Raw genomic sequence first — 27365 nt, 5'->3', positions numbered from 1 at the left:
CTCAGGGCTATCATCTGCTCTAGTTTTTAAGTCTTTCCGAGTTTATAGCTTTGTGAGCTTTAGGCAATTCTTTGCTGAAGTGGTAGCTACTCTACAGATGGGATTAGCATATTAAGAATTTTAAAAACTGGGCCATTAATACCCTTTCCCTTGGGGAAAATTGTAAGGGAGGAAAATATCAAGCTCTCCCCATGGCAAGAGAAAGAGGTGGCTTCTCACAGGACCAAGTCCTTGGCAGTTTCTCTGGCTTTGTGCTGGGCTGTCCAGAGTGCAGTGCCTTGAGAACCAACCACAGAGTAAGCTGGAAGTGAACCGTGGTCACTTTGGTGACCTGGGGGACATACACTGGCTTCCTAGATACGTACACCGGAAGGAACTTAGCCACGGATTTCACCGGTTTCCCTTCAGTGAGCACAACCTCCAGCCCAGGGGCTCTTACCTGGTTCTCCTTTTCAGACAGCTGCTCCCAGCAGCACCTCCTCCTCTCCACTGCTTGTCAGCACATCAGCCAGGTTTGGATTTTCCCAGGTGAACCTGCTATCCTGTTCCAGCTGTTTTCTTCCAACTGGTTTATGGGAATTTCGAGAAGCCTAAAACTCAACTCCTTTTCCAGCCAATATCCTGGAGCCGGGGACTGGATCTCGGGAACGTCACCTCTTCCAGGATGGCTAGACTGTTCGCTTCACCAACATGGCTGCACCTGCAGCTTGGTTCTAATGCCCACCCTGACCAAGCCCATTCTGTGTAATATGGAATCTATAATTAAAAGTCTGGATATACAAAGGGATGTAGTAAAAGGCAATAAAAGGGAAGGGAAGAAAGCACATTCACTTTGAGGGCTGAAGAAAACACCAGACTGCTCATTCCCTATTTTTTCTCCCTTATTCATGTCTCTTTTTGTCTTGAAAAGGAACGCCATTAATAAACAGGATTCTGCTCTCTCCCCGCATCCTTGTTTTCCTTATTGAGATCATGGTTTTGGGAGTTGGCTTGTCACGTTACAAAACACCTCTTATAAATATGAATAAGAATATATATAACTGAGTCACTTTGCTGTACACAACATTGTAAAAATGCCTCTTAAAGAAACACAATCCACAACCTGTCAACTCCCATTAACTAACAGGAGTGCTACAGATCTGACATCCAATGGACAGGAGCCCCGGCTCCACCACTCGAAAGAGTGACAAATCAAAGAAATGATTTGACTCCTCTCCCTCCCTTGGTCTAGGAACAGCAGTATTTCCTGTCAACCAGACAGGAAAACCAAAGCTGAGCTGTATTCTGGCCATAAATCCTTTCTTTCAAAGTCAAACAAGTTCAAGCCAGGGTTGGTCCCTAGCCCGAGGAGAGCTAACTGGATGCTGTTGAAGCCTCTTTGACTTCCAGCCCGTGGCAGCCCTGCTGCCTATTACTATGTTGGAACTCTCTAGAAACTGGAAAGTCCTAGAGAATACCAGTCACCCCTGGACTGGACATGACATTCATTACCAGAAGAAACCCAAACCTACAGCTCTGGGCTACCAGTTCCCCAAGGGTCATCTATTTAGCTATAGCTGGATCCAGAAATGTTGCCCTGGATAACCCCATCCCTGCTGGAACTTTCAAAGCTTCCATCCAATGAGCAAAGTCACCACCACTGGTTTATCCACCCCTGCCCTGCTTGGGCCAGGCTGAGCCCTTAAAACACAGAGGGAACCACTCAGCTATGGTGGCTCCCAGCCTGCGGGCTCCTCTCTCAGGCTGCCACACGGGCCCACTGGCCTCCACCATCTTGGCCTTTGCCAGGGCAAGAAGACACCACCACCAAGAAGGATAAAATAAGTTTTTATTTATAGTTTTATAGTAAAGGGGAAAGCCTTAACTTGCAAGACAATTCTTCAGCAGTATGTACAACATACTTTTTATTTCCATGGAATGGAATCAAACACGGACTGAGACTACAGAGTATACACTAGAAATCAGCAAATGCCGGGAACAGAGTAGGAAAAAGACAAAGAAATGAGGCCTAAACACACAAAACCCTTCACTGGGATCTGCTGACCGCAGCCAGAACCAGGGCTGGATCACATAATGGGGACAGGTTCCAGGACAGTCGGAAGGGGAGGGCGGGTGAGGGTGGGGAGGGGTCCGCACTGGGGTGCGGGTTTAGTAAGAGGTGAACCGCTCTTGGTATTTACATACAAAATCAGTTGGCTCTATTTCTTAGAAATACACACGGAAAGAAAGGAAGATTTGATCATTACTTTATGAATCTGTCGCTTTGCAATACCGACATCATCAGAAATAGGGACAATTCACTCAGGTTCAAATTTCAGCAGCAGGAAATAAATATCAAAACATCATCACTGGCCCTCAATACAAAACCTCTACCCCACCCAATCCTCCCTCCTTGGCCCACCCACCCTCTACCACCCCCTGGCGGCTACCGCTCCACTGCTGCCGTCCCCTCACACCACACAAGCGTCACACGGCCTCCCTAAGGCTAGCTGAGAGAAGCAGGAGTGAAACAGGCCAAGACTCCGCGCTGCAAGTGTGTCCCCACTTCCTTTTATACCACAAACTTCTTCAAGGATCTGGTCTTTCAATAGGAGCGATAAATAGCCTTTTAGCGGGGGGAAAAAAAATCCTTAAAAAGAAGGGGGAATAATTCTGCTTACTCCAAACTGGTCATCTTCTGAAAGTAGAGCAGTCCACAGATTCACAAAGTCTATCAAACAGAGGTGAGGATGGCCCGGAAGGAGAGGCCTGGGTGGGGCAGGAGTCCCCCGGGCACGTGCCCGGCGGGGCTGGAGGAGCTGGTGGGTGGTCAGGACACCATGTGCTCAGAGGTCTGGCCGGCCGTCTGTCCTCCACAGAAAAAGCTGCCAAGTTGGGGTGTTTTGGTTTAAAAATTCCTGGTGGGGACAGGGAATCCCTGAAGGGAAACGTTTAAAAAAAAAAACAAAAAAACGTGGAAATGGGGAAGGAGAATGAGAGCTGTTGTCCAAGAGCTTCTACGTAAAAATAAAATTAAAAAAAAAAAGGAGAAAGAGGAAAAAAAAAAGTCTCTTAAATGGTTCTGAGGGTTCTAAAGATGAACTGAAAGGAGGATAAGACGACGGAGGAGACAGACAGTTTTTATTGCTGGCCTGCCCCGCGGAGCTTAGCTGGCCTCCATCCGGAGCTTCTTCCTGCTTTGGGGCTCTTCGGGCTCTGACTCCGAGCTGGAGTCCGAGCCCCCATCGAAGGCAGAGATGGTGCTGCCCTTGGCGTTGGTGTAGAGGCTGCTGTCTGAGGAGGGGTAGTTGGTCTGCAGTTGGGCACTCGACCTCGCCTTCTCCAGTGCACGGACTGAAAGGCAACCAAGCGAGCGGGTTACAGCCTTCTGGAGACTGGGGGAGGAACCGAGTCTCGGGTTGGGGTCCAGCCTGTTCTTCCGAAGGGCATGCTGGCCTCCGAGGCTCAGGGTGGCTCATAAGTAACTCCCTTCTGGTGGCTGGTCCACCTGCACACTTCACTCCCCTTCGCCTTTCCCAGCCAGACACGAGCGCTCAGTGGGTATGGCCAGCCACTCTGCAATGCCACCCAACCCTAAAGAGAAGGCGTGTGCTGTCACCGTCCTGCCATGGAAGCCCAGCACAGAGAGAAGACCACGAGCTCCCTGCGGGACCCAGCAATGCAGTAACAGCGCAGCTGGCCCGGCAATGCCTGGCTCCACAAGGGTGTGAGGGTCACACGTTAGCAGGGAAGGACGACAGAAGGCGTACCAGCCAAAGAAAAGTTTTGGTTTAGCTCTCATGTACAAGATCCACTTGGAAAGACAAGCTGGACACTTGGACGCAAGTCACCAATACACAGAGTACCTGGGCTTTCCAACACGGAGCCCCTACATGCAGGCTGCTCGGCCCGGTAACCAACCCGCTGCCGCCTCCCGCTGCCCATCCCTCGGTTCAGCTCGTCTTGAGCCTGGAAGGTCAACCCATTTATTTTGGTTTAGTTTATTTTATTTGAGATGTTCTAACCCAGACGGTTACTTGCATTTCCTTTTACTTGCATCTTCCATGAGGGAGGAAGAGAAGTGAATTCCCCAGGAACAAAGAACTTGATCAGCTCTCGCTTTCCCCTGTGGTTGTAGGAAAAGGCGGGTGTGAGCGTTGGAGAACAGCATGGGCCTGGCCCATGTGCTGCCCTGAGTGGACTACCGTTGACTCGGGGAGCGCTCACTGTCCCTGAACACCTGAAGTCTCTGGCACTTCCACAGCACACTCCAATCCAAGGACCTCACAGCTCTCTGGAGGCACCCGAGGCCAGCTGTGATCCCTACTACCAGCGAAACACCTGAGCCCCAAGAAGAGGAGAGCGAGTAGGTCAGAAAAAAGTCTCCAGAGGGCTAAGCCTAGACTCCACTGCTCCCTCACCGAAGGCTCAGGTCATTCCTCAGGATGGCTACACCTGACTACAGGCCCAAGCAGCGACTGCAGCTGCCCAGGAGCATGGCTCCGTCACTGGTTCTGACTCTGCAGGCCCCGGCGCGAGGCCCTGACCTGGCTGGCGCACAGCAGGGCCAGCTGCCCCACGAGCTCCGCTGCTCACCTTGCTGCTCCAGGAGAGCATTCTGCCGCTTGAGGTCATCAATATCTTGCTGGTGTGTGTGGTTTTTCCTTCGCATATACTGGATATACTCTGTGGCTTTGTCTAGGATTTGGGCCCGGGATGCCTGTTGCAATATGAGAAAAAGCAGAGGGGACAAAATAAAGACCTAGTCCATGCAGCGAGGAAACCATTCCTTTCAGCGAGGGCCACACGAGGGGACAGAAGCAGGAGGGGGAAGGGCACGAAGCACTAAGTGCTGTCGAGAATCTTCTTTATGCTGGTCAAGGCACCAGCTGCTTTCCACAGCTTACCTCACTGGCACTCTGACAGAGGTGGTTCCACCAGGAACCCGAGACTCAGAGAAGTTTACCGGTTTATTCAAAATCACCAGCTAAAGGGTGTAGAGCCTGGATTCAAACTCAGGTCTGTCTCAATCCTGAACTTGTTTCCCACACAACCCCTTTGGTTCTTTAGATTGCTTTCAGGTCTTCGACCAGGCTGTTCTGAAAACATTAGAAGACTACTTAACTGAGAGCTAAGGTCACTCACTCACTGCTGGGCCTGGCTGCAGGCAGCTGGTCCAGAAAGACAAGATCAAGATCTCAGCTGGAGCTGCCTCAGGATGGGGATGGGTACAAAGGTTTTCCTCAAGGTTCGAGATTTCAGACAAGTGCTCAGACTGTTGTTAACTAGTTCCAACTAAGCCATGTGACCGAGTCACTATTTCAACCTCTCTGGCTAAAGAGATGTTTGTGAAAGCTGTCAGAGCTTGGTGTCAACACAGGAAGGACATGAGATTGGGCCATTTCAGGAAGCAACCACACCTTTACCATGGCTGGGGGTAGCCTAAGCACTGCCCTGTCAGAGAAACAAGTTAATGAGCTAATAAAATGGATGTCAGGTTACTTGGCCCCTGGAGGTCAAACGTGTCTGGGAGATTCCCTGCAGGGTTGCAAACACGGCCTGAGTTACTCATGACCAAGCAGTCAACAGACTGAACTGGCAGAATGGTACAAGGCCCACAGAACTGAAGCCCAAGACAAGCTAGTCTAATAAATAGCTGAAGTCAGGCAGTCATGCCACTGAGGCTCCTGAGCAGGAGCAAAGCTTCTTTTTTTTTTTTTCCATTTATTTTTATTAGTTGGAGGCTAATTACTTTACAATATTGTAGTGGTTTTTGTCATACATTGACATGAATCAACCATGGATTTACATGTGTTCCCCATCCCGATTCCCCCTCCCACCTCCCTCTCCACCCGATCCCTCTGGGTCTTCCCAGTGCACCAGGCCTGAGCACTTGTCTCATGCATCCAACCTGGGCTGGTGATCTGTTTCACCATAGATAATATACATGTTTCGATGCTGTTCTCTCGAAACATCCCACCCTCGCCTTCTCCCACAGAGTCCAAAAGTCTGTTCTGTACATTTGCGTCTCTTTTTCTGTTTTGCATATAGGGTTATCGTTATCATCTTCTTTTTTTTTTTATTTTTTATTTTTTGTCATACATTAATATGAATCAGCCATAGATTTACACGTATTCCCCATCCCGATCCCCCCTCCCACCTCCCTCTCCACCCGATTCCTCTGGGTCTTCCCAGTGCACCAGGCCCGAGCACTTGTCTCATGCATCCCACCTGGGCTGGTGATCTGTATCGTTATCATCTTCTTAAATGGCAAAGAAAACAGCCACACTTGGGCGAGCAAAACAATACCCACTTGTAGTAAACCCTGACAATCTCAACTCACAAACTCCAGCATGGCTGGGTATCAGAGAGGTTTGGAAGGCCTAGGTGTATTCACCAGTTCTCACAAGTACTAGAGTCTCCAGGCTTTCCTCTTATGGCATCCTTAAGGCAATTTCCTCAAAAGGAAACTGTTCATATTCAACCATTTTTATCTGGTGTGAATTATGTGTGGGGCACAGAGCAGACACTGTGGGGAAACAAAATGTATTAGTCATGGCTTCTTTGCCCAGATGCTTACTTACTATCTAGTTGAGGAGATAAACATATCTATATACAGACAAATCACAGGGCAGTACCAGCAAGTGTAACTTGAGTAGTACAGATTACAAAGGCCACGGGAAAGATGGCTTTTGGCCGGGGTGGTCACCTTGTGTGTGTGCCAGAAATTAGCCTTGGCTCTGCACAAACAGGCTCCCATCTGAACCAGTGGGTCAGGGTGGGTGAGACTGAGGCGGAATTTGTGGGAAAGGGTTGCTCTGGGCGAGGAGAACAGCACGGGCAAGGGCAGGAGGGTGGAGACAGGCCCAGGTCTCTGTCTTCAGCTGAGTAAGTCAGCTGATGTAGAAAGAGTGAGGGCACCTACCAATGGGGTGTGGGGGGATGGGGTTACAAGGCCACTTCAGAGGCTGTTTCCCATTTCTGCCAAAGGAGACTTATTAGGGTTAATTACTGGGTGATAAAATGGGGGGGACAAAAGGGCACATATTTAGAAGGGACTAATTAAAATACCCTGCCTCTCTGGCTGCTAGAGAGGGGATTAAAAACACATATAGTAGGATACGTGCCAGGATGGCAGGGTGGGGAGCAGAGTTTAGGAATCCAGCAGATGGGGCCTCTGGAGTCCTGTCCTTAATGTGCTCTGTGACCGCAGACACAGTCTCTCGCGTGGCTATTTCTTATCTGACGAGAAACTCTCTGACCCCACTGAGCCTTCCAAATGCTATGCATTCCATCACTGATCTAATTGCCATGCATATTTACATCACAGCCTCTCTAAATTTGCCTATTTTTTTCTGACTAACTGTTGCTCCCAGAATACAACATTAACCTTATTTAACTCCTCATTTGTATCTAGCACAAGGGAAAAAAGCAAAATCTCTGAACAGGAGAGCACTTGCATATGCTTAGTGATAATTTTTAACAAATGACCACATTGAGTAGCAGCCTGAGTGCTACCACTTTCTTCTTCACACATTCATACATGAAATCACGAGGGGTCCATACATGAAATCACAAAGTGAAATGTGAGCTGTGAGCATAGTGCAACAAAGTAAAGAGAAAGATGCTGTGAGAGATGAAGTCTTTCCACCTCAGGGCAGTTTCTGGATGAAAATACAATTCATAGCTGCACGGCAAACAGGACGCATTGGGATCAAGAGGTCTCCACTGAAGGAGAGATTAGAATTAACCCAGCACCCTCTAGAATGCTAACAAGCACCACCCTTCTTCCATACCCACTCCTTGCTAAGCAGAAGTACCCAGGCTACTTCAGGTTGTCCCTGACCCCCCATGAGCATGTCCAAAAACATGGTTCAGTTAACTTTATTTTGCCTTCTCCAGTGTTCTCAACAAGAAGTAAAATCCCACAAGAAAAAAATCTGAAGGACAAATGACAGAATTCCCCCAAATTTACAAGTGCATGAAGTCCAGGGAAGAAAAAGCAAAAGGTTGAAGGCAGAACAGGACAGACTCATTGAAAACCCCCTCTCTACAAACCAAACCCCCAGTTTAACAAACCATATGAGATCGTGTGACCAGCCACAGGGGGGAGGTGTGGGCAGGACCTTGCCTTTATGAGTTTATACTATGAACAGTAAATGTGAAGCCAGCAAGAATCCTGGGCCTTATGGCTTGGACTATGCAGTGGCCCTGGGCTTTCGGTTTCTGTTTTCTAAATGGTGCCCAGTCGCTGAGTTGGCAATCTTCATGTGAGTGTCCCTGAGCAGATAACACTTGGTAGATCAACATATCCACAGATTGACTGTTGGCCTTTGGGTATCCAGGAAGGATCTGAATGAATAATCTTTCCGCTAGTTTTTACAATTAGAAGGCACTAATTCTTACTCTGCCTTTCTCAACAGAAACAGAACCCTTCAATGGTCTGGACACAGTCCCAGCACAGGAGGGCCTGTGGCCGTGGCACCGAAGCGGCACTGGGCCTTCTGGGTAGCTGTGTGAGTTAATGTACAGCAACTGAGGCTTCTCTTTCCCTCTGGGAGCCACATGAAAGGACACTGGACACCCTTGCCAGATGGTGATCCAGAGCCACGGCTGCACACAGCAGTATCAATGATGAGGAAAATGGCAGCAGCTGAGGACTTACACAATGCCAGGCGCCCTCACACGAGCTTCTGATGTGTTCAGTTCAGTTCAGTTGCTCAGCTGTGTCCAACTTTTTGCAACCCCATGGACTGCAGCATGCCAGGCCTCCCTGTCCATCACCAACTCCCGGAGTTGACTCAAACTCATGTTCACTGAGTTGGTGATGCCATCCAACCATCTCATCCTCTTTCGTCCCCTTCTCTTCCTGCCTTCAATCTTTCCCAGCATCAGGGTCTTTTCAAATGAGTCAGTTCTTCGCATCAGGTGGCCAAAGTATTGGAGCTTCAGCTTCAACATCAGTCCTTCCAATGAATATTCAGGATTGATTTCCTTTAGGATGGACTGGTTGGATCTCCTTGCAGTCCAAGGGACTCTCAAGAGTTTTCTCCAACACCACAGTTCAAAAGCACCCATCCTTCGGCGCTCAGCTTTCTCTATAGTCCAACTCTCACATCCATACATGACTACTGGAAAAACCATAGCCTTGACTAGACGGACCTTTGTTGTGTTAGTTCTGATGTGTTAGTTCCCTTATTTTATACATGAAGAAACTGAGGCACAGAGTTGTAACGCCTGATGTTAAATAACCAGTAGGTAATACAGTCAAGATTTGAACCCAGGCCTCTAGGACACCCTAGAGAGGAGACTGTGGAACTAAGGAAGAAGATCAATGAAATTTGGAGAGTCAGAGCAGGAAGACAAGGACTACAAAAGAATCACCCAATTTGTCTATAAGGACATCAATGAAGAACCTGGTGAGGGTGGTTTCCTTGAAGAAGTGAATTTAGGTAAATCATCTTCATATAGGTCAGTAGGTGCAAAAGTGACTTGAAGCTGAAGCAAAGATGAAGACTGGTTTTTAGAATGAGGTTGAAAAAGTAAGAAATGGAAAAACAAACAAACAAACAGTAGTGTATAATAATAGCAGCATAGAAGGAAGATTGTTTTTTTTTTTCTTTTGAGAGGCAAGTGAAACACAGAGTCTCCTTAGCAGAGAAGCAGCAAATGCAGAGGAAAAGCCAGAGGATGCAAGCTAGCTGGAAGAGAACTGAGTGGACTTGGGCCCCGGCTTAGAGGAGATGCGGGCTCCCCACACTGCTCTGGCTTTACCACCTAAGAGGAGAAACCTAAAATGGACAGAGGAGACAACCCAGCGTGGCTCAGGGGCCCAGTGGGTCCTGCCTCCTCCTGCTCGTCCGCAGCTGCTTGCCTGTTTGCATCTATGCCCAGAGCAGCAAAGAGATGGAGAAAAAGGCCACCCCAGCCTCCAAAGGCACCCACTTGAACAGAACTCTGCTTGGGAACAGAGTATACTCACCTCATGCGCTGCAGCAAGAATCAGCTACGTATTTCACCAGAGGCCCCAAACCCAAGAGTTTGATTCTAATCTGTACCTTTTAAAGGTCCCAAATGATTCTTGGAAGTACTTAACACTGATGTTTAGAATGACATCTACGGTTATTAAATCCCAGTTAAGGTAGTGGCTCTCGAAGTTTTTCATACAGGGCAAGAGTCCCATACATTTCTGGAGCTGTACATCTTTGTGTTTATATATCAGCCCAAGTTGTTTTAGAAAGCAGGTGGTAAAAGGTGAGGAAGAAAAGAGAAGTACTAGACTGTTGACAACAGAAACATCATTGCTGTTCCCTAGGGTCCTAATGCTGATCTGAGAAACAGTCATCTGTGCTGAATTTATCATTTTTTCCTCCTGTCAAAATCAGACCCTACTGGGCTGATGTAACAGCTGCCCTGTTCTCCTAAGAACCAAAACCCCATATCCTGGGGAATGAAAAACCACTGGCTGACTTACCAGCTGACATGTTTTATTTTGCACTAGTTATTTTAAAGAAAATAAAACCATTATTTTCTGAAACCGGCACAAACTTTTACACATGGTAAAGAAAGGGAGGGCTATGGCAAAGCTGGTATACATTTTCAACTGATTAAGCCATTTTCTGGAAACAAAAATTAAAGCACCCACACAATAAATTTGGGTCTGCAGTAAACTAGCTCATTCCAAAATGGAACCACCATCAGTGCCAACAAGGGAGGCTAGAAGGCTGTGGGGTCAGAACCAGCACAGCCGTGAGGCCCCTCCAAGGCCTCCTGTGCCAGCCCCTCCCAGCCCAGGGACCATGTTCTTGATTACTAGAGGAGGCAAAGGTCTCACACCCCACAAAGGACTGGTTAAAGCTGGGAGCCAGACATCTGTTTAAGGGTCAACACAAGTCACGTTTCAAACCCTGTATTCTTTTATCTTGGGCCCGTGGTAGTTTGAAATGAAGATGTGACACTGTCCCATCAAACTTTGATCATGTAGGACAGGAGCACTGGGCTCCTCCAAAGAGGAAATACAACTAGTAGATAAACATATGGAAAAGGACTTACTCTCACAGGCAACAGACAAAACACAAAATTAACTATCTTTGGCTTACTAAATTAGTCACCCCCTTCAAAAAAAAAAAAATCCATTGATGGTAGAATCGGTACTCTCAAAACAATACCAAAAGACTAATCTTTATAATTTACTTGAAAAAGAAAAGGAAGAACACATGAAAACTACCCTCCTGGAAAGCATTTTGGCAACACACAGCAAAAAATCAGGTGTTCTTACCACTAGACTCAACAACCCAACTTGTAGGAACCTATTTTATGGAAACAGCCACATGCACCAGGATGTGCATCATCACATTATTTGTTAGGTTAAAAAACTGGAGGCACTCCAGTATTCCTGCCTGGAGAATCCCATGGACAGAGGAGCCTGGTGGGCTACAGTCCAGGGGGTCACAAAGAGTCAGACATGACTGAGGGACTTAACTAACTACACAGGGTAGATGAAATAAAGTTTGTGTTCATAATATAAACTTAGCAAACCTAATAGTTGATGTTAATTAAAAATAGACTCTGGAGAGATACTGAAAGAGCAACATTCTTCCTTAAAACAAAATAAAAATATATTAAAAAAAAAAAAACTGGAGGCAACCTAAATGGCCCAAAGAAACATACCCGATGTCTAAATATGAACATTCTATCACTTGGGGAAAGGACATGTTATGTGAAAGCAACAAAATACACCCTTTACCCAAGTGAAGCATGCATACGAAAAGACCAGGAGCATACCATTTTACTCCTGCTTCTGAGACTCCATCAGTAAACACATGGATTGAATAATAGCAGCTTTAGGGAGATAGGAAAAAGGAGCCAGCTTTGTTTGACACCCAGTTGGAGATGTCAAATTTCAGTCATATTAAAATGGGGTGCGGGATGGGGAGAGTGTATCTCTGAACTGCACTGTCCAGTATGACAGCCACTAGCCATGTGTGGCTAATGAGTACTGAAATGTGACTAGTCTGTACTGAGAAATGCTATAAGTATAAAACACACTGGATTATAAAACAGTGCAAGAAAATAATATAAAATCCCATTAGTAATTTTTAATATATAGATTACATATGGAAGTCATACTTATTTTTGTGTTGTGTTACTTGCTCAGTCCTATCTGACTCTTTGTGACCCCATGGACTGTAGACCGCCAGACTCCTCTGTCCATGAAATTGGTGGTATTGGATTCCAGGCCAGAATACTGGAATGGGTCGCCATTCCCTTCTCCAGGGGATCTTCTCAACCTAGGGACTGAACCCGGGTCTCCTGCATTGCAAACAGATTCTTTACTATTTGAGTAACCCAGGAAGCGTAAATAAAACAGACTATTAAAATTAATTTCATCTGCTATTTTTTTTTTTTTACTATGTCAACTAGAAAATTTATTTGTATTTAAACTAAATTATATTTCAAATGTATTTGTGGCTCTCATTGAACTTTCACTGGACACCACTTATCTTAGAATCTTAGAATAAAGCAAAGGTTGTAGTTGTATTATAGGAATGGAAGGGCTGTTCCTCTTCTTCTCATTTTTCCAAAGTTTTTTGCAATTTTATTAGAGGGGAAAAAAGAAAAAGAAATGCTAGAGGGAAGGCCTAGTAACCAATTCCTATCCTTTGAAGTCACTGAGTTTCATGGCTCTATAGTCTTCTCCATGTGGTGAGCCCTCTAGCACTGTGTAGCACAGACTTCCAGAAGGATGGACAAAGTTCTTGCCCTCAGGGAGTGCACCCTTCAGTTAGGTGATAAGACTGTTACACGAAAAAAGAAGACAGAGGAGAGGCCCCATGAAGGTCCACTGGGGTGTCAGGGATGGTGATACCCCAGGGTTCTCAGGGTGCTGAGGCCTTTAATGTGGGCCGTGACAATGGGCAGGTGGAGGCTGACTGGAAGGGGAGGACCAGGCAGGGGGAAACACAGGAAGGCACAAGAGCAGGAAACGAGGGAGCTGGGGAGTCCTTGTAAGTGGGTCTCCTCACTGTGAAATCCCAAAGTCATCTGGGTGGTAAGGCTGGGGTTGAGACCTTGGTGGAAAGAGAGAATTCAGATAAACCTGAGGATGACATTCCTGCACAGAGGAGGGTGTGCACTGCTCCACAGCAAGGGAAGCGGCAGAAAAAGCAGGAGGGCAAGTTGGGAACCTTGTTTAGAGAACATGAATACCAGTCCTTACCTCGATGGGCACTGAAAAACCCTTGGAGGCTTTCGCAGTGCAGAAGTATGAAGAAGTCAAATACAAACTGTACATTTACAGTTACTGAGCCCAGAGCTTAAGGGAGATCTGGGCAACTGTGGACAACAACTTGAGATGTAGAAATTTTAAGAAGAAATGCCCAAGTTGGAGTCCGGTCAGATACTAACCCATGGGTAATGAGGTGAAATGGGCAGGGCTGTGGTTTATGTCTCCCTTAAAAGACAATCCTTTCAGCAGCCCAGATATGATGTAGAAATAGTGCTGCTAAATGAACTGCCTGCCTCCAAGGGTGTCCACCAGAGTGAGCCCCTCCCAATGGAACAAGGCCAGGTGGAGAGGGGGCTTCCTTCAGTTAATAAACACTCACTCTGCTTCCTACTGTGTGCAAGGCTCCAAGGGGAGAAATATGACCAAAGATATTCTCCAGGCCTTCAGTACTTACTATACTGAAGTATGGGGGATGGGTAGACAGCCATTAAGTAACTACACAAACACATGTACAGTTACACCTGGGATAAGTGCCTGGGCCACAGGGCTGAGTGAGTTTAACAGGGATACTGACCTTCAGATATAAGAACTGTTAGGTTTCCTGGTATAAGGGAGCTATTTGATTTCAACATTTACTTGTTAAGGACACTGGGCTTTAATGAAGATGAAACAAATTAGCTCTGTGTTTTGACCTCTTACTTGATGTTCAGTATGTTGTTATTGTTGTTAGGTATAATCCTCTTCCCTAACAAGAGAGCTAGATCCTCAAGAGTAGACACCATGTATTAAACCTCTACGACACTCATACTTAAACACATGAGCACAATCGTGCTGGCTGTGCTGTTTTCGTCAAAGAGCTGAGCAAGCCCACTGTTTCCTCTGGCGCTCACTCCTCAGCTCCGTTCTGGGGACCTACCACGAGCCGAGTCTGTGACAGCAGCTGGCAGAGGCAGTGCCTTCAGAGTCTCACCCAAATAGAAGGGACTCTGACTCACTGCCTAGAGCACTCAATTGTTGAGCAGAAGAAACACTGTTTTTCTTTATTTTCATCTTAGGTTATAATCTCTTTTTAACATAGCTCTATCCAAAATGGAGAAATCCAGAGCACCACTGCCTAAGAGAGCAATGAAGTATGATAAACAGACATTTAGGAAGAGACTTAGAAGATGAGAAATTACTATAAACCACCATTTAGCTACACATGGCAATGCTGAAACGGAACCTTGTATCACTGAAGTCAACCATGCCAAGCAGACACTGTGATTGGAGGTAATCTCTCTGGTGCAGGGGCTGGGGCTAACTTATTGGGGGTGGGGGCAGAGTTAGGGCGCCATGAAAGGCAAACTGACATGCTCACCACCAGGTATACCATTCCCCACCGCCCCACCCTCCCACCCCAGACACATACAACAGGGTGAGCTCAGAGCCAGCAAGCCATTGGGCAACACTCCCTAGGACCCAACTAAGGACCCTTAAAACAAAGAATAATTCTGTTCAAGAAACAGTAGTGTCTTCCTTTGCAAAATGGGGCCACAGTTGTTTTCGCCCTTGTTTCCTTACTCCTGGTGGCTCAGACGGTAAAGTGTCTGCCCGCAATTGCAATGTGGGAGACCTAGGTTTGATTCCTGGGTCAGGAAGATCCCCTGGAGAAGGGAATGGCAACCCACTCCAGTACTCTTGCCTGGAAAATCCCATGGACGGAGAAGCCTGGTAGGCTACAGTCCATGGGGTCACAAAGAGTCAGACACGACTGAGCAACTTCACTTTCACTCACTTTCCTTACTCTGGTTGACTGGCTTATAGTCCTAATTCCATTCTATCTTTCCTGTGGGCTCCAAGTCCAGCTGAAAACCTACGGGAAACAAGACTCAAGCAACGTGAGCTCAAGAGGCCCCTTGCAAACAATGCGATCTATGGCAAAACCCAACTGGATTGTCTGTCAACCATAATCATCTATTTCTCAGAGCAGCAATACAGACCCAGACAAATGTATAAACTTCAGTGACCCTTAACTCTGCACTTCAGTGTTGCCTACATATGCTACTTCAGGGAAGAACATTTTAGTAGTAACCCTAGTATGACACACTTCCAGGGGAAGCTCCCAATATGAAGACAAGGCGTAAAAATTTAAGGAAATGTCTTTAAAATGTTCTAAAGTTGTTTATCCCTAGGGTGTGGTAGAAAGACTAACTCAGCAATCGGCAGTCCTGAGTCCTAGTCCCTGTCTAGCTATGGACTGGAATCATGATCTTGAGCCTGTTCCCTCATCTCTCATATGTAATAATGGCAGGAGCTAGCAGTAGTAACTTTCCAATTATGACAGTGTAATACTCACCTCAGAGAACTACTGTGCAGACTTCATCTTATATTGCAATACAGATATTAGTTAATACTGACATTTTATTTAAACAAAAGGTGAATATTTTATAGTAAAATATAGGAAACAACGGACAGGGTTTGGGTCTCACATTTAAAGCTGTTTTATTTTTTCGGGGGGTGTTTTTTAGTACAAGTATCCCCCATTCTTGGTTAGGATCCAATTCAATCAGTACTAGTTTCCCTTTAAAAGACAAAAGGCTTAGAACACGAAGGTCAAATAGTCCCAACACTAAGAGAGAAGTCACCTGGAACGTACAGATGCGCACATCAAAGGAGACTGGGGGCCTTCCCTTCAAGAAACTGATCTAAGCACCCCTACAACTCACAGGGCAAAATGATCAGTTCAGGATTATTTACATCATGTCAGAACCTTGACTGCTGCAATCCAAATCAAGAATTAGCCAATTTCCTTTGGTTCTAACACCACTTAAAAAAAAAAAATTGCAACATTTAGTGAACACTCGGAAGTCTGAGGGACTACAGCATTCTGTGAGACTCAATGCAGCACCTGTGAACAGCGTCAGCAGACAAGGAAAACAATAACGATGGTGACACTTAGTGGGAAAGGGCTGGGGTTCAACCAGAGGTAATACACTTCCTTCATTCATGCTCAACACGAACATGTGGACTAGAACACACAGAAGCATCCTGAAATTGGGAAGGAACCTGGTGAACTGCCACTGGTGCTCTGTTCATCTGCTTGAAGAAACCTGGCCCCTTGACCACTCTTCTCCCCTGTTCCTGCTGCTTCTCTGACTTCATCTCCTGCCACTAGCCCTTCACTCACTCCATTCTGGCCACCCCGGCCTGTCTCCTTGAGAGGCCCAGGAATGCTCCCAGGCTTCCACCCCTGGGCTATTCCACTTGCCTCCCCTGGCGTGGAATGCTCATCACCAGACAGATGCATGGTTGAAGTCTGTTACCTTGCCAGTGTGTGTCTTTTTGGTCCGCCCCAATGAAAACTGCAACTCTTCTTTCCTTGTTTAATTTTCTCAATAGCACTTATCTGACATAATACGTATATATATTTAATTATTAGTTCGTTTTCAATCTTTTCCTCACCAGACTAAGAGCTGCTTTCACCTGCTTTGTTCACTGCTGTACTCCTAGTATCTAAGACTGCCTAGCATCCAGCAGATCCCCAGTGTTTGTGAATGGAGTCAGTGAGTAAATGAATGGGTTACAATGAATGACAACTATTTGTAAGGTTTGTAAGGTTACCAAATTCAAACTGTCAACTTCCTTGAAGAAATGAGACAACAGGATTATGGTAATATGATTTTTAAGGACCTAAGGAAGAATGTTATAATAATGTAAAAAAGATTAGGTAAGAAAAAGGTAGAGTTGAGCTCTTAATAACTGATCTCTCCCAAAGTGATCCCAAATTTAAGAATTATCAGACAGCTAGTTATAAATACAGATCTCTAGGCCTGCCTCCAGAAAGACAGACTCAGTAGTGACTCTGAAGGAGGTGGTCTTCAGGCCATTTCTTGGGATATACTGTCCCGGCACCACTCCTGGTTAGATGTGAGACTTAGAAAAAGGTAGCTCTTGTCCATTTATTTCACCAAAGCCGTTTTAGTTGATATCATGGCACATGAATACGTACCTAAATAGTTCAGGTAAGCGCAACAGATAATCCTCTGCACGTGTGCACTCTGACTAAAGGGTGAGCCTCTCTCCCCATCACGCAGATTTCCTCTGGTGCTTTGACAGTGCTATACCCAGGAATGCTGTTATTCCAGGTAAGCACCTGGACCAAGGCCATTAAGTCAAGTCCACACTAAGTAGGCCTAACCCATGGCAAATTCTGGTTTTGCAATACTAGGTATTTACATGGCCTGTTTTATGTTTTTCATAAAGGTCAGACCCATCTCATGCTTCAACCACACAGTCACACCTTAGATAAGCTATACAGCACATGGCTTACCAGTGTGGCAGTATAAATACAATGAAACCATCATGGCATCCAGTTTCATTGGCCCAAGTTTAATTCTGGATAACCAAACAAACCCAAGACTCCTACCATAGAGCTAAATCTGGAGAGCCATTCAAAGCACACCTGAGAGCAATGGTTTTTCTTAACATGGTTGCTTTTTGAAACACTGCATTATTGAACCAACAAAACAACCAGACAGACAGACAAACAAAAAAAAACAGGTCCTCTTCCAAATTTGTCACTCACACCACTGACCAGCTGCAGAGAGCAGCCAGTTATATTGTCAAGGATGGAACTAACTGTGTGCAAACACATATTTTCTCCAAATTTCAAGGATTGACCCTAACCTATAGGCTTTTCAGTCAAAGCTGTGGACTTTGCATTTCAAACGTAGAAACAGTTGGTGCCTACCTCTCCAGGGAAAAAAGTTTCTGGAAGGCCACCAATGGGGTAGAGGGATGGGGGAAGAAGAGTGGTTCTTTTTCTCTTTCATTTCATGTGAACATGTCTCTTTACTCAAGTTCACATTTAAAATGTTCTTTATATATATGCCTTTGGAATAATAACTACTCTTAGACTGGGAGATCACTGGTGTCCAGATTGGTTTACATACATTCCTGGGAGGTTTCATTTAAAATAAGTACCACTTGGAACCATATGAAAGGAATTCCCATGGAGGTCCAGAGAATCACTGACCTCAGAAATCCTTAGCATTATCCCAAACTACTGTATGCTTCTTGTTATAATAATTTCTTGAATGAGTAATTTATTATATGTAATATTAATTTTAAAAGATAGCTCCTACTGATGTCTTAACAAGCAGCTCCGTTACATCTGACATGGTTTGTTACGGATAAACTAGAGAGTAGGTAAGGTGTGTGATGACTCCCTGAAGAATCAAAGATGAAGGAAACCATGCCACCCAAACATCCCAGACTCCATTTCTTTCTGGAAAGGTGGGCACCCTGCTAAGCCCCACAGTGCGTTCTAAGCTCGTGGTGGCTCATCAGCTTTCTCAATAAACTCACCTTCTCTCCTTGGAGTGATGGGACTGAGTCCCGCAAACTGTGAAAGCTGTCTTTGATGTGGTCCCTACGTTTCCGTTCCAGTGCATTATGATGAGCCCGTTTGTCAGCCTGGAAGAATGGGAAAAACAGCACGTTAGCAGAGTCACTCCTCCTGCAACGCACAGGTGAGTGGGGACAGCCTGGAAGTATATGCTGTCAGCGCAGTCCCAGGTGACTGGACTGGGAAGGATTTGTCGAGGTGGGCAGTTAGGAGTCTCCAGAATTAGGCTCTGCTAAAGGGGGAGAAAGGGGTGAGCAAGGCTTGCGACAGGAACATCCAAAGTAGCTCGATGCATCCAGCTCATGCATAGGTAAAATAAAAGTTATTCATGGGGACAAAGCGTGACTCCTGTAACATCAGTTTTCTCCCACAACTTACTTATGTGACAGAACAGCTGCCAGTCCCATGGCTAGGAGGTGGCCAGGGAAAAGCTGCAGTGGGCCCCTTCCTAAGAGGTGATCACCCCCACTGTAAGAGATTCCCCTTGGTGGGGACCCAGGAAAGGAGTCAGGTCACTGGTACAGTACTTCTTTCATGTGAAAACATCACCATGGGTCTGCTCTGGTCTCCACCGTGCTAAAGGGTACTAGTTTTAAGACCTGCTTGCCAAATCATATATGAGAAACTAAAACCTCTGGAAAACCTAGATGCATCAATCTGAGATCACCATGACAAAGCTGATATAGACGACAACTACATTCTGAGCTCCTTTTTTTTTTTTTAAAGTGCATCCAAGGTGCTATTCTGCCAAGGCCTTCCCTTCACAGGCTGCCAGAAAGGTAGTTCTTAGACAGCAAACCTTCTGACACCCACATACTCTGAATAAATTTCTTCAGGCACCTGTGGCAGGTCATGCTTATTTGGCAGTAGCTAAATACCCACAGACCAAAGAATTTATCCTGTCCTGCTGAGAATCACAAAGAACAATCAGCTGAGAAGGACAGAGACAGTCAACAAATCAGGGATGGCAAAACACACTGGCTTCGGATGGAAGACAGTGCAGGTGAAAGCTGCAAGGGAGCTTCGGCAGACCCCCGTTACAGGGGCAGTCCCTCCAGTGGAGCACAAATGTTGACTTAAGCTAAAGCAGGAACGTCATATCGGCACTTCGGGAATTAGTGGAAATACTGTACTCTGAGAATTTACCCCCAGTACATGAGGTTGCGCTGAGCTAACCTAAAGAGGACATCTGGACATAGGAAGCTCAGGTAGCTTTAACCTACCCAGACACAGAACCTGCAATTTTAAAAATGAAGCAACAGGAGTAAACAACTTGGCTTAGCACAAGAAAGGCTCCAATGAATCTTTGTACTAGACAAGACGTTCAGATAGAAGTCTATAAAGACACGAGTTATGGGAATGAAAGGACTTGAAATTCTAGTATCTAATCCTAAAAGTCTGAGTCATGACAGAGGAAGAAGAGGCTGGGAGCAGTTGTGGTAATTTTAGTCACTTCCTGGTCTCTCAAGCACACCTCACCTACAGCTCTGTTCAACAGGACACATGGTTCCCATCACAGCCACGCTTCTCCATGGCATAGCACTCGTTTTTAGGGCAGATGCCTGGAACACAGCTAAAGCTCTCCTCATCTTACATCTGGATTTTCTGTAAAAATGAGCGTCTGCTGAACTTCAGTGATAACGTGGAATTCACGGGGAAACTAAGGGAATGACCAGATCACCTGAGCCTAGAAGGTATCATACAGCATTAGAGCAAGAGAACTGCAGGTACCTTCTGTCAGTTATATGAATAGCTTGAAGGAATTAAACATACTTAAGTACCTAGTCCTTTTCTAACTTACCATTCCCTCTAGTCATCTATTGATAAGATAGTTAAGTTGGGCTGGTGGGCTGGTCCTTAGACCTAAAACTTAAGAGGGCTGAGAGATGGCATCTGGCACCTATCTGTCTCCCGTGTGTTTGCTACACACTCCCTAGGATGGTTTATTTACATGCAAATTAACTGCCCAGCTTTGGTATCCAGCAGCAGCCCAAGATACTCCTGCCTACTAAACCACCCTGACTCCTGGCCCTTCTCCCAGCTGTGCACAGAGGCAGTGACACCAGTTACCCACAATCCTTCTTGTTGATACAAATAAAATTCTAATTGTCTGTTTTCTTTCTGGGAGAGCCCTGCAAATCTCAGATGGCTAGAATCAAGTTGGACTTGGTTTCACTCAGGCCTGCACTAGAAGGGTGGAGCTAAGTATAATCTAACACCAAAATCATCCCCACAATGCATTACCCCCTTCCCATTCACTGAGCCCTGAAAGGACTCAAATGGACAAGTCTTTCGGTTAGAGGATTGTAAGTGAACTTGGCTGTGGACCATCAGCAGAAATCTTGGCTTCTCATCTGGGGAGCCGGCCAACTTTGAGAAGCTGGCTCAACAAGGAAAGGCAGCAGTCCACTGCCTGGTAGAAAGCCTGGGCTGGGGCTGTTGTTCTCAAAGCAGTGGATGGAATTTCTGTGGTGGTTCCAGGGCCCATTTAACCAGCAGAAGAGTGGAATCTCAGCCCAATCCCTGCTGCCATGTCCATCCCCAAGCTGCTCCACTTAACCAGAGGCCATTTTAGAGCTCTCTGAGACAATGTCAATAATGTATTTTTTCTTCTTCTCAAGCCTCATTTGAAAGAGCAAGTTAAAAACATGCAGAACTAACATGCCTAATTCCAGGCAACTCTGATTAAATAATACCTCTAGTGGCTTGAAAGACCATATGAAAAACCTTTACACGAGACTGAGAATTCTGTTTGGCAAACAGTTTTCAAATGTCTAGCCAGATGAATTCCCCTCCCCTGCAATTCACCCAAATGAAGGGCCAGTTGCCAGGCTTATCACTGCTTTGTTAACTATCTTCACTTGCTGGCAACCCTTTTTGAAAGGGCCAAGATTTCGGAACTGAGAATTAAAAACTGGGTGAAGATTCCCAGTATAAGGTATCTGAGATCCTTCCACAAACTCAAAACTAGTTAAGGGAAAAAAAAGGGGGGGGGGGGTGGGAAAGGGCCACACAATTGTGTGTCTTGGACAAATAGAGCTCAACTCAGATGAGCCAGCTTTCTCTTACCTATACTGAGGAAGATGTTTGATAATGAAAACAGGTGCTACCAGACAAATTCTAGAAGACAAAAGAGGCATTCTTGGGCTGTATAGCAGGCCCCCAAATACCTCCCCATACCTTCTACAGGAGCAGTGGCCGGATGCTGTCACTCTTTAAGCAAGCTGGATTTGCAGTTTCTGCCAGACAAGCCCTCCTTCAGGGCATCCCAGGCTAACAGAAACACTAAAGGGCCGTGTGATACTGAAAAGTGGCCCACAGATGCTCAACAGGAACTCCAACACCAAATCGATTCCAGCTTTGATATCTCTGCCAAGGTTTTTATTCAGCCTCTCAGTATTATTTCCCCCAAACTTTCCATACTGGCAGCCAGAACACGAGTCTTCACCTACAATTTGTCCATCTCTGACACTAACAAGGACTTGTTATCTTAAGTGTTGTTAAATGTTGAAGGCAAACATTATTTCCTTAGCCAAGAAGTTGCTAAACTGGCAGCAGGTCATTCAAGCTAAGGAAGGCTGTTCAAAACTGAGGGAATTTTTAAAAATTACTTCCTTCCAACTTACTGCATAGAGAATACATCTTCCTTTGAGGCATTACATCAGACAGCAGCATTATTTCCCACAAGTTCTAGGGAGGCAAATCGCATGGGGAAATGAATGTTCCATTATGCAAGGATGCCTAAGGTTCTCCAGAGCAATGCCATCTCTTGCAGATTACCTGACACCTAATTCCATCTATAAGGGGAGTCTTCTCAAATCAATAAAGAAAACTCCCACCATATATGGGATTAAGAGTTGATCTGTAAACATTTACTGCCTTTAAGAAATTTAAGTTATATTTTAGAAGGAAGATTGTGTTGCTTATGATTACTCAATAAGGTATTCTTATTAAACACTAATGCTGGAAATACATAGGCTCAAAATTCTCATCAGAAAAGATCTATTTACTATTTCTGATGGGAAGTAGATAGGATAAATAAAACTGAACTTCTAAGCAACTTAATTCACTTTAATCAACATGAAATCTGCAACATGAAATTATGGGCAGCTTGGATGAGAAACTCACTAAGGTCCTTAATAGGAGATATAAATGGCATCTTCCCAACACCTCTCCAGCTTCAGGCCAACTGCCTGGTATACGTTTTTAATATCCAATACATATGTGTGTTTTCCAGGGTATTCAAAAAATCACTTGGTGCCTTAAAAAACTTGGGAAACATATCATATAAATACGCCATCATTCTATAGCCATTTTCCTTGATCAACGATGTTACTATTACTGGCATCCTGGAAAACGACTTAAATATAAGATCACCCTTCCGTAAGTATTTTTAGGAACCAAACTTGGCATCCACATCACTGTGAACACTCTAAGCCGACACAAAGTACATGTATCATGTAGCACTTTTGCCATGCAACTAATTCAGGGTAAAATATACTAATTTCCTGAGTAAATTTCAATCTCAAAGGTGATCAACCAAGCTCATTCCCCTCTGAATACATTGCAATTCCTAAAAAAACAAAGAGCTCTGAGAGGTTAAAAATATTTCATACCAGAAAGGTCCAGAAACAGAATTGTACAAATCTGTTTCTAACCACCCCCCAGATAGGTATGCTGTAACTGAAACACGTGCAGCTGTCATTAAGAATAAGCTGAAAAAGACCGTGGGTTTCTAACACACTAACCCTAGCCCTATGTTTCTCATATACTTTCATTCCTTCAAAAAAAAAAAAAGAAAAAAAGAAAAAAACCCAAACAGAAATAAAACAAGTTATTACCCTGCATGAAATATACCTGCCCAATAAAACTCTTTGAAATGCAACTTTTTTCCTCCAAAGAATAATAAAAATAAGATAATATCAGTGACATTATGAGATATAGTGAATTTACTAATAAAAATTATTGTTTGGGATTACTTCCTTTAACAAATTTTATTGGTCACCGAAGAAGTTGTTTTCCGTTTGCACTCAGGCAACAATAAAAAATACTCGTCAAGTCAGTTTCACTTTCTGTTACTTCAAGCCTCTGTTCTTGCTGAATGAATATCCTACATTTCTTATGTAGTAAAGCCGTAGCTATTATAGTTACATTATAAAACGTGAATGAATTTCTCTTTCTGTATTAGGACCCACAGGACCTTTTCAAAATAACTTCTTAAAAGTTCTTCTGTAGTCCTAAATATTTGGTTGTTCACAGTCCATATCCTTTTCTGAACTAAGGCAAAGCTTAATAGTTTCCCCCCAAGTTAAAAAAATATATTTATCTATACTAAATGTCAGGAGATAGACAGACATAGTCACATCCGGAAAAAAAAAAAATCCTTTTAACCCTATGTATTCACAATAATTGCTTGATATGCTGTAAAATTTGTCTACTGCTGCTTCTCTCTATGCCAGTGTGATTATCTTGCAACAGGTCACATTTAAACTTCTCAGCAAGTAGGTATGTCAAATTAAAAACAAAGGGTCAAACCCACTCCCTCTGCCCACCCTCCAAAATCAAAGGGAAAAGCTTAAGTACTTTAACATCAAACTTAAAATTTATCTAGACAAAACAATGAGATTAGCACTCTAGGAGAGTGGAAACATTTTAATAATTTAATAAAACAATTTACATCAACAGCCATGTGCATGGATATTTTGAGAAGCAGAAAACTCTCAGGAACTATACACCAAAATTTCATAAAGAAAATTTTTCTCACAGTGGAAAGCTGATATAATTTCAATTTAAATAATAATTCTTCAATGGAAGCCTAAACAACCCCTATTCTCCAATTCTGATCAAGCCCGAGGGCAGATTTTATAACTGGAGACTTGGAGGAAAACAGACCAGATTTCAAACACGAAATTCCATGTTTACATTATTAAGGATAATAGTAGCTGAATAAAAGGAATTCAATTTCCAAATGTATGTAGAGATATTAAGTATCTAACAATACTGCAAATATTCAAAGTATTGTCTTCAAATACTCCAAGGAAAAATAAATTCTTTTTCACTGACTATTTGGAACAACTGCATTGTTGGGTTTTTACGCAAATACCAGCTCTCAACAAGTACACTTTTTCTCAATATCTAACTGCTTTGATAACCTCAGAATTGAGCAGGTACAAGAGGGCTTGCTTTTACTCTGTGATAAATTCTTAGACCAGAGGTCTCTAAGTGGCATCCTTAAAATTCTAACAAGCCCCTAAACAACTTGATTGTCTCACACATCATTTTAAAAATCAGAAAAATAACATAAAAGTCTGGATTTTTAATCTTTCTTCCAAAATAGGAAGATGAGACAACACTTAGCCTGATTCTCACATAACAACCCACTGGACTACAGTGGCTGCCTTTTCAGAAGACGCCTATGTTCTTTAGTCCCCCAGTTCTCACCTCTGCTCTCTACTTCATTCCTGACGATCTCACTGCCTGGATCCTCTGGAAGCATCTAAATTTTGGGGCTCCATTCTATCTACTCCCTACTGCTCCCATCTGTCAAATGTTAGACAGCATAATTTACTTATGTCTCTTCCTCCCTGATTCTGATTTATTTTGTATCTATTCTTTTTTCCTTCCTCTGTTCTATTCATGGAACACCCATAGTACTGTCTCAAGGACATGAGATTAGTGTCTATCTTAAATCCACAGAATCATCTACTGAGAAGATTTATAACAAAACTTCGAGAAATTATTGACAACACTGTATAGTCTCAACCATCACCTCTTAGCAAACCTCTCTCTGCAATGCCACTTTTCTTCAACAATTCTTTTATTGCCTTTATACTGCTCCTTCAACTAAAATACAGTCAGACCACAATAAGCTGCTGAATGTGACACCTTCAGATTCAACCTTTGGCTCCTCTACATTTCCAATGTCTGCATTAGAGTGACACCCGATTGTGTGAGATTCCATAGGTCTACAGCAGTCACATGACTTTTGGTTAAAGGTGATTACTGCATGTGGCTTCAACTTCACACAGCCATGGTTTAGAACCTACTTCTTCCTAAGTCAATCTGACCACTTTTCCCTGAAGTAATACTTCAACTTACTTTAGCATGATGCACTTCTCATTTCCCACTTACATAGTGACAGCTAGAGCCCCCATCTGAAAACTACGGAAGGATTCATTTCCTTGCATACAACTTCTCTCACTCACCTACATTCACGGAAACTCACCACCTGAGAATCCAGAATTATGAGATTCGCAAACCAGCCCCCCACCACCACCTAGATCCCCAGAGCTAGGCCCCACCTCACCTTAGCGGTTAACAGGTGAGTTTACTACAACATTAAAAGTAACAGAACAATCTCTTTTTCTCTCCGACCCCAAAAAGGACTAGAATTGAACGGAAATGAAAATGAAATGGAGAGTAGGAGACGTACCGCAGATTGAAACCTCGGTTGCTCTTCCTGGAATAAGAGAGAAAAAAAAATAGAAAATATAGAAGTTATTTTTACACTTCACATTCAATAATAAGAAAGAAAATGCCGGCGTCAGAGGAAGTGGCGGGTGGGGAGTCAGCCCTACCCCCCCTTCCCCATCCTACGCCCCCATCCCCCCCTAGCGGGATCGGGTAGCTGGACAGGGGGGTCTCGAGCGCCGCCCCTCCTTCCGGGATCCGATCTGGGACAGAAGGGGATCCAGAGCACTGTCTCCTTTCCTCGCACCCAGCTCATGGCATCTGGGCACTCCCAATTCCTCTCCGCCCTCCTTCATTCCCCAGGATCCGCGGGTCACGGGAGCAAGGGGTCGCGCGCGGACGGGGCAGGTCCTAAGCGCAGTCCCCCCTCCCCAGGATCCGGACAATGGGATCCCCGGGGCACCCCGTCCCTGTCCCCCGGATCCTGAACGGGATAGGATGGGAACGGGAGGCCGCAGCACCTTCCTCCACGGGGGAGGTTGGGGTCCCACAGGCCGCGTGTCTCCTCCCCACCTCCAGTCCCAGAAGGCCGCTCCGGCCAAGAGCCCGGAGAGAGCGAGCCGGGAGCGCGACGGAGGGGGGGTCCCGGCCCAGCGGGGGAAGGGGAAGGAGGCGGCGGCTGCCCGGCCCCCTGCCGCCGTCGCTCTGCTGAGAACCCCGGCCGCTGTCCCCGCCTGACAACCCGCAAGGGAAGGAAGAAGCCCCAGGACTCACGTCGCTCTCCACCTCGATGTCATCGTTATCGCTCATTTCCTACGGCCCAGGGAGCGGCCACTGCAGCGGCGGCGGGGAAGGGGGAGGGGTGGAGGGGAGGGGGAAGTCACCGACAACAACAAGCCGAGTCCCCCCCCACACACACTCACTCACTCACTCACTCACTCACTCGCTCTCTCACTCACACACACACACACAACACGGGCGAGAACCACCTCCTCACTGCAGCACCGGATCAACGGCGGCACGCACGCCCGGTCGGCCCCCTGCCACGTGACCGGGCTCGTCACGCTGGGGCCGCCGAGACTTGTAGTCTTTGTCCCTTTGACTTACGGCCCAACTAACTCCAAAAAAACTACAAATCCCATAAGAAACTGCATCCAGTCTTCGCCAGCCCGGCTTGTTGACGGAGCCCAAAGCGCCTGCGTGCCCCGTGGAGGGGGCGGAGAGAGAAGTGGTGCGGTGCTTGCTGGGAGTCGTAGTCCGTAGACCGCGAGTTGTCAGGAGATTTTCCTCCCGAGGCGGCAGAGGTGGCTGCTGGGAAGACAGGACACGTGGAGGGAGCTGGGGCTCCTGGAGCCCGGCACA

At 45.4% G+C, this 27365-nt stretch overlaps 1 protein-coding gene across 3 annotated transcripts; it reads right to left on the bottom strand.

The window, feature by feature from the left end:
- Nucleotides 1–1811: 1811 nt before the first annotated feature.
- Nucleotides 1812–27039, bottom strand: MAX (MYC associated factor X). Of its 3 annotated transcripts, XR_006344002.1 has the most exons (6): nucleotides 26778–27039; nucleotides 26026–26052; nucleotides 18554–18661; nucleotides 4576–4699; nucleotides 4021–4105; nucleotides 3207–3333 (listed from the first exon to the last, which is right to left on the bottom strand). XR_006344002.1 is itself a non-coding variant. In XM_043920135.1 (5 exons), exons 1-5 carry the CDS (start codon nucleotides 26811–26813, stop codon nucleotides 3146–3148), a joined length of 483 nt encoding a protein of 160 aa, XP_043776070.1. In that variant the 5' UTR covers nucleotides 26814–27036; the 3' UTR covers nucleotides 1812–3145. The 3 variants fall into 3 exon arrangements, 2 of the variants coding, with proteins under 2 accessions (XP_043776070.1, XP_043776071.1); XM_043920135.1 differs by lacking the exon at nucleotides 4021–4105 and having other exon boundaries at nucleotides 1812–3333; nucleotides 26778–27036; XM_043920136.1 differs by lacking the exons at nucleotides 4021–4105; nucleotides 26026–26052 and having other exon boundaries at nucleotides 1812–3333; nucleotides 26778–27036.
- Between the last annotated feature and the right edge of the window lie 326 nt (nucleotides 27040–27365).

The sequence above is a fragment of the Cervus elaphus genome, chromosome 12 (assembly GCF_910594005.1).
Source record: "Cervus elaphus chromosome 12, mCerEla1.1, whole genome shotgun sequence".
Taxonomy (NCBI): domain Eukaryota; kingdom Metazoa; phylum Chordata; class Mammalia; order Artiodactyla; family Cervidae; genus Cervus; species Cervus elaphus.
This window is presented reverse-complemented; position numbering and strand designations above follow the sequence as displayed.

Bases quoted from the DNA above. Each gene is read 5' to 3' on its own strand.
- MAX (XM_043920135.1), bottom strand. From the start codon at position 26,813: ATGAGCGATAACGATGACATCGAGGTGGAGAGCGAC. The intron at 26,053-26,777 runs GTGAGTCCTGGG...CTCTTATTCCAG, and splicing joins ACATCGAGGTGGAGAGCGAC to GAAGAGCAACCGAGGTTTCA. The intron at 4,700-18,553 runs GTGAGTTTATTG...ATATTGCAACAG, and splicing joins CATCACTCCAAGGAGAGAAG to GCATCCCGGGCCCAAATCCT.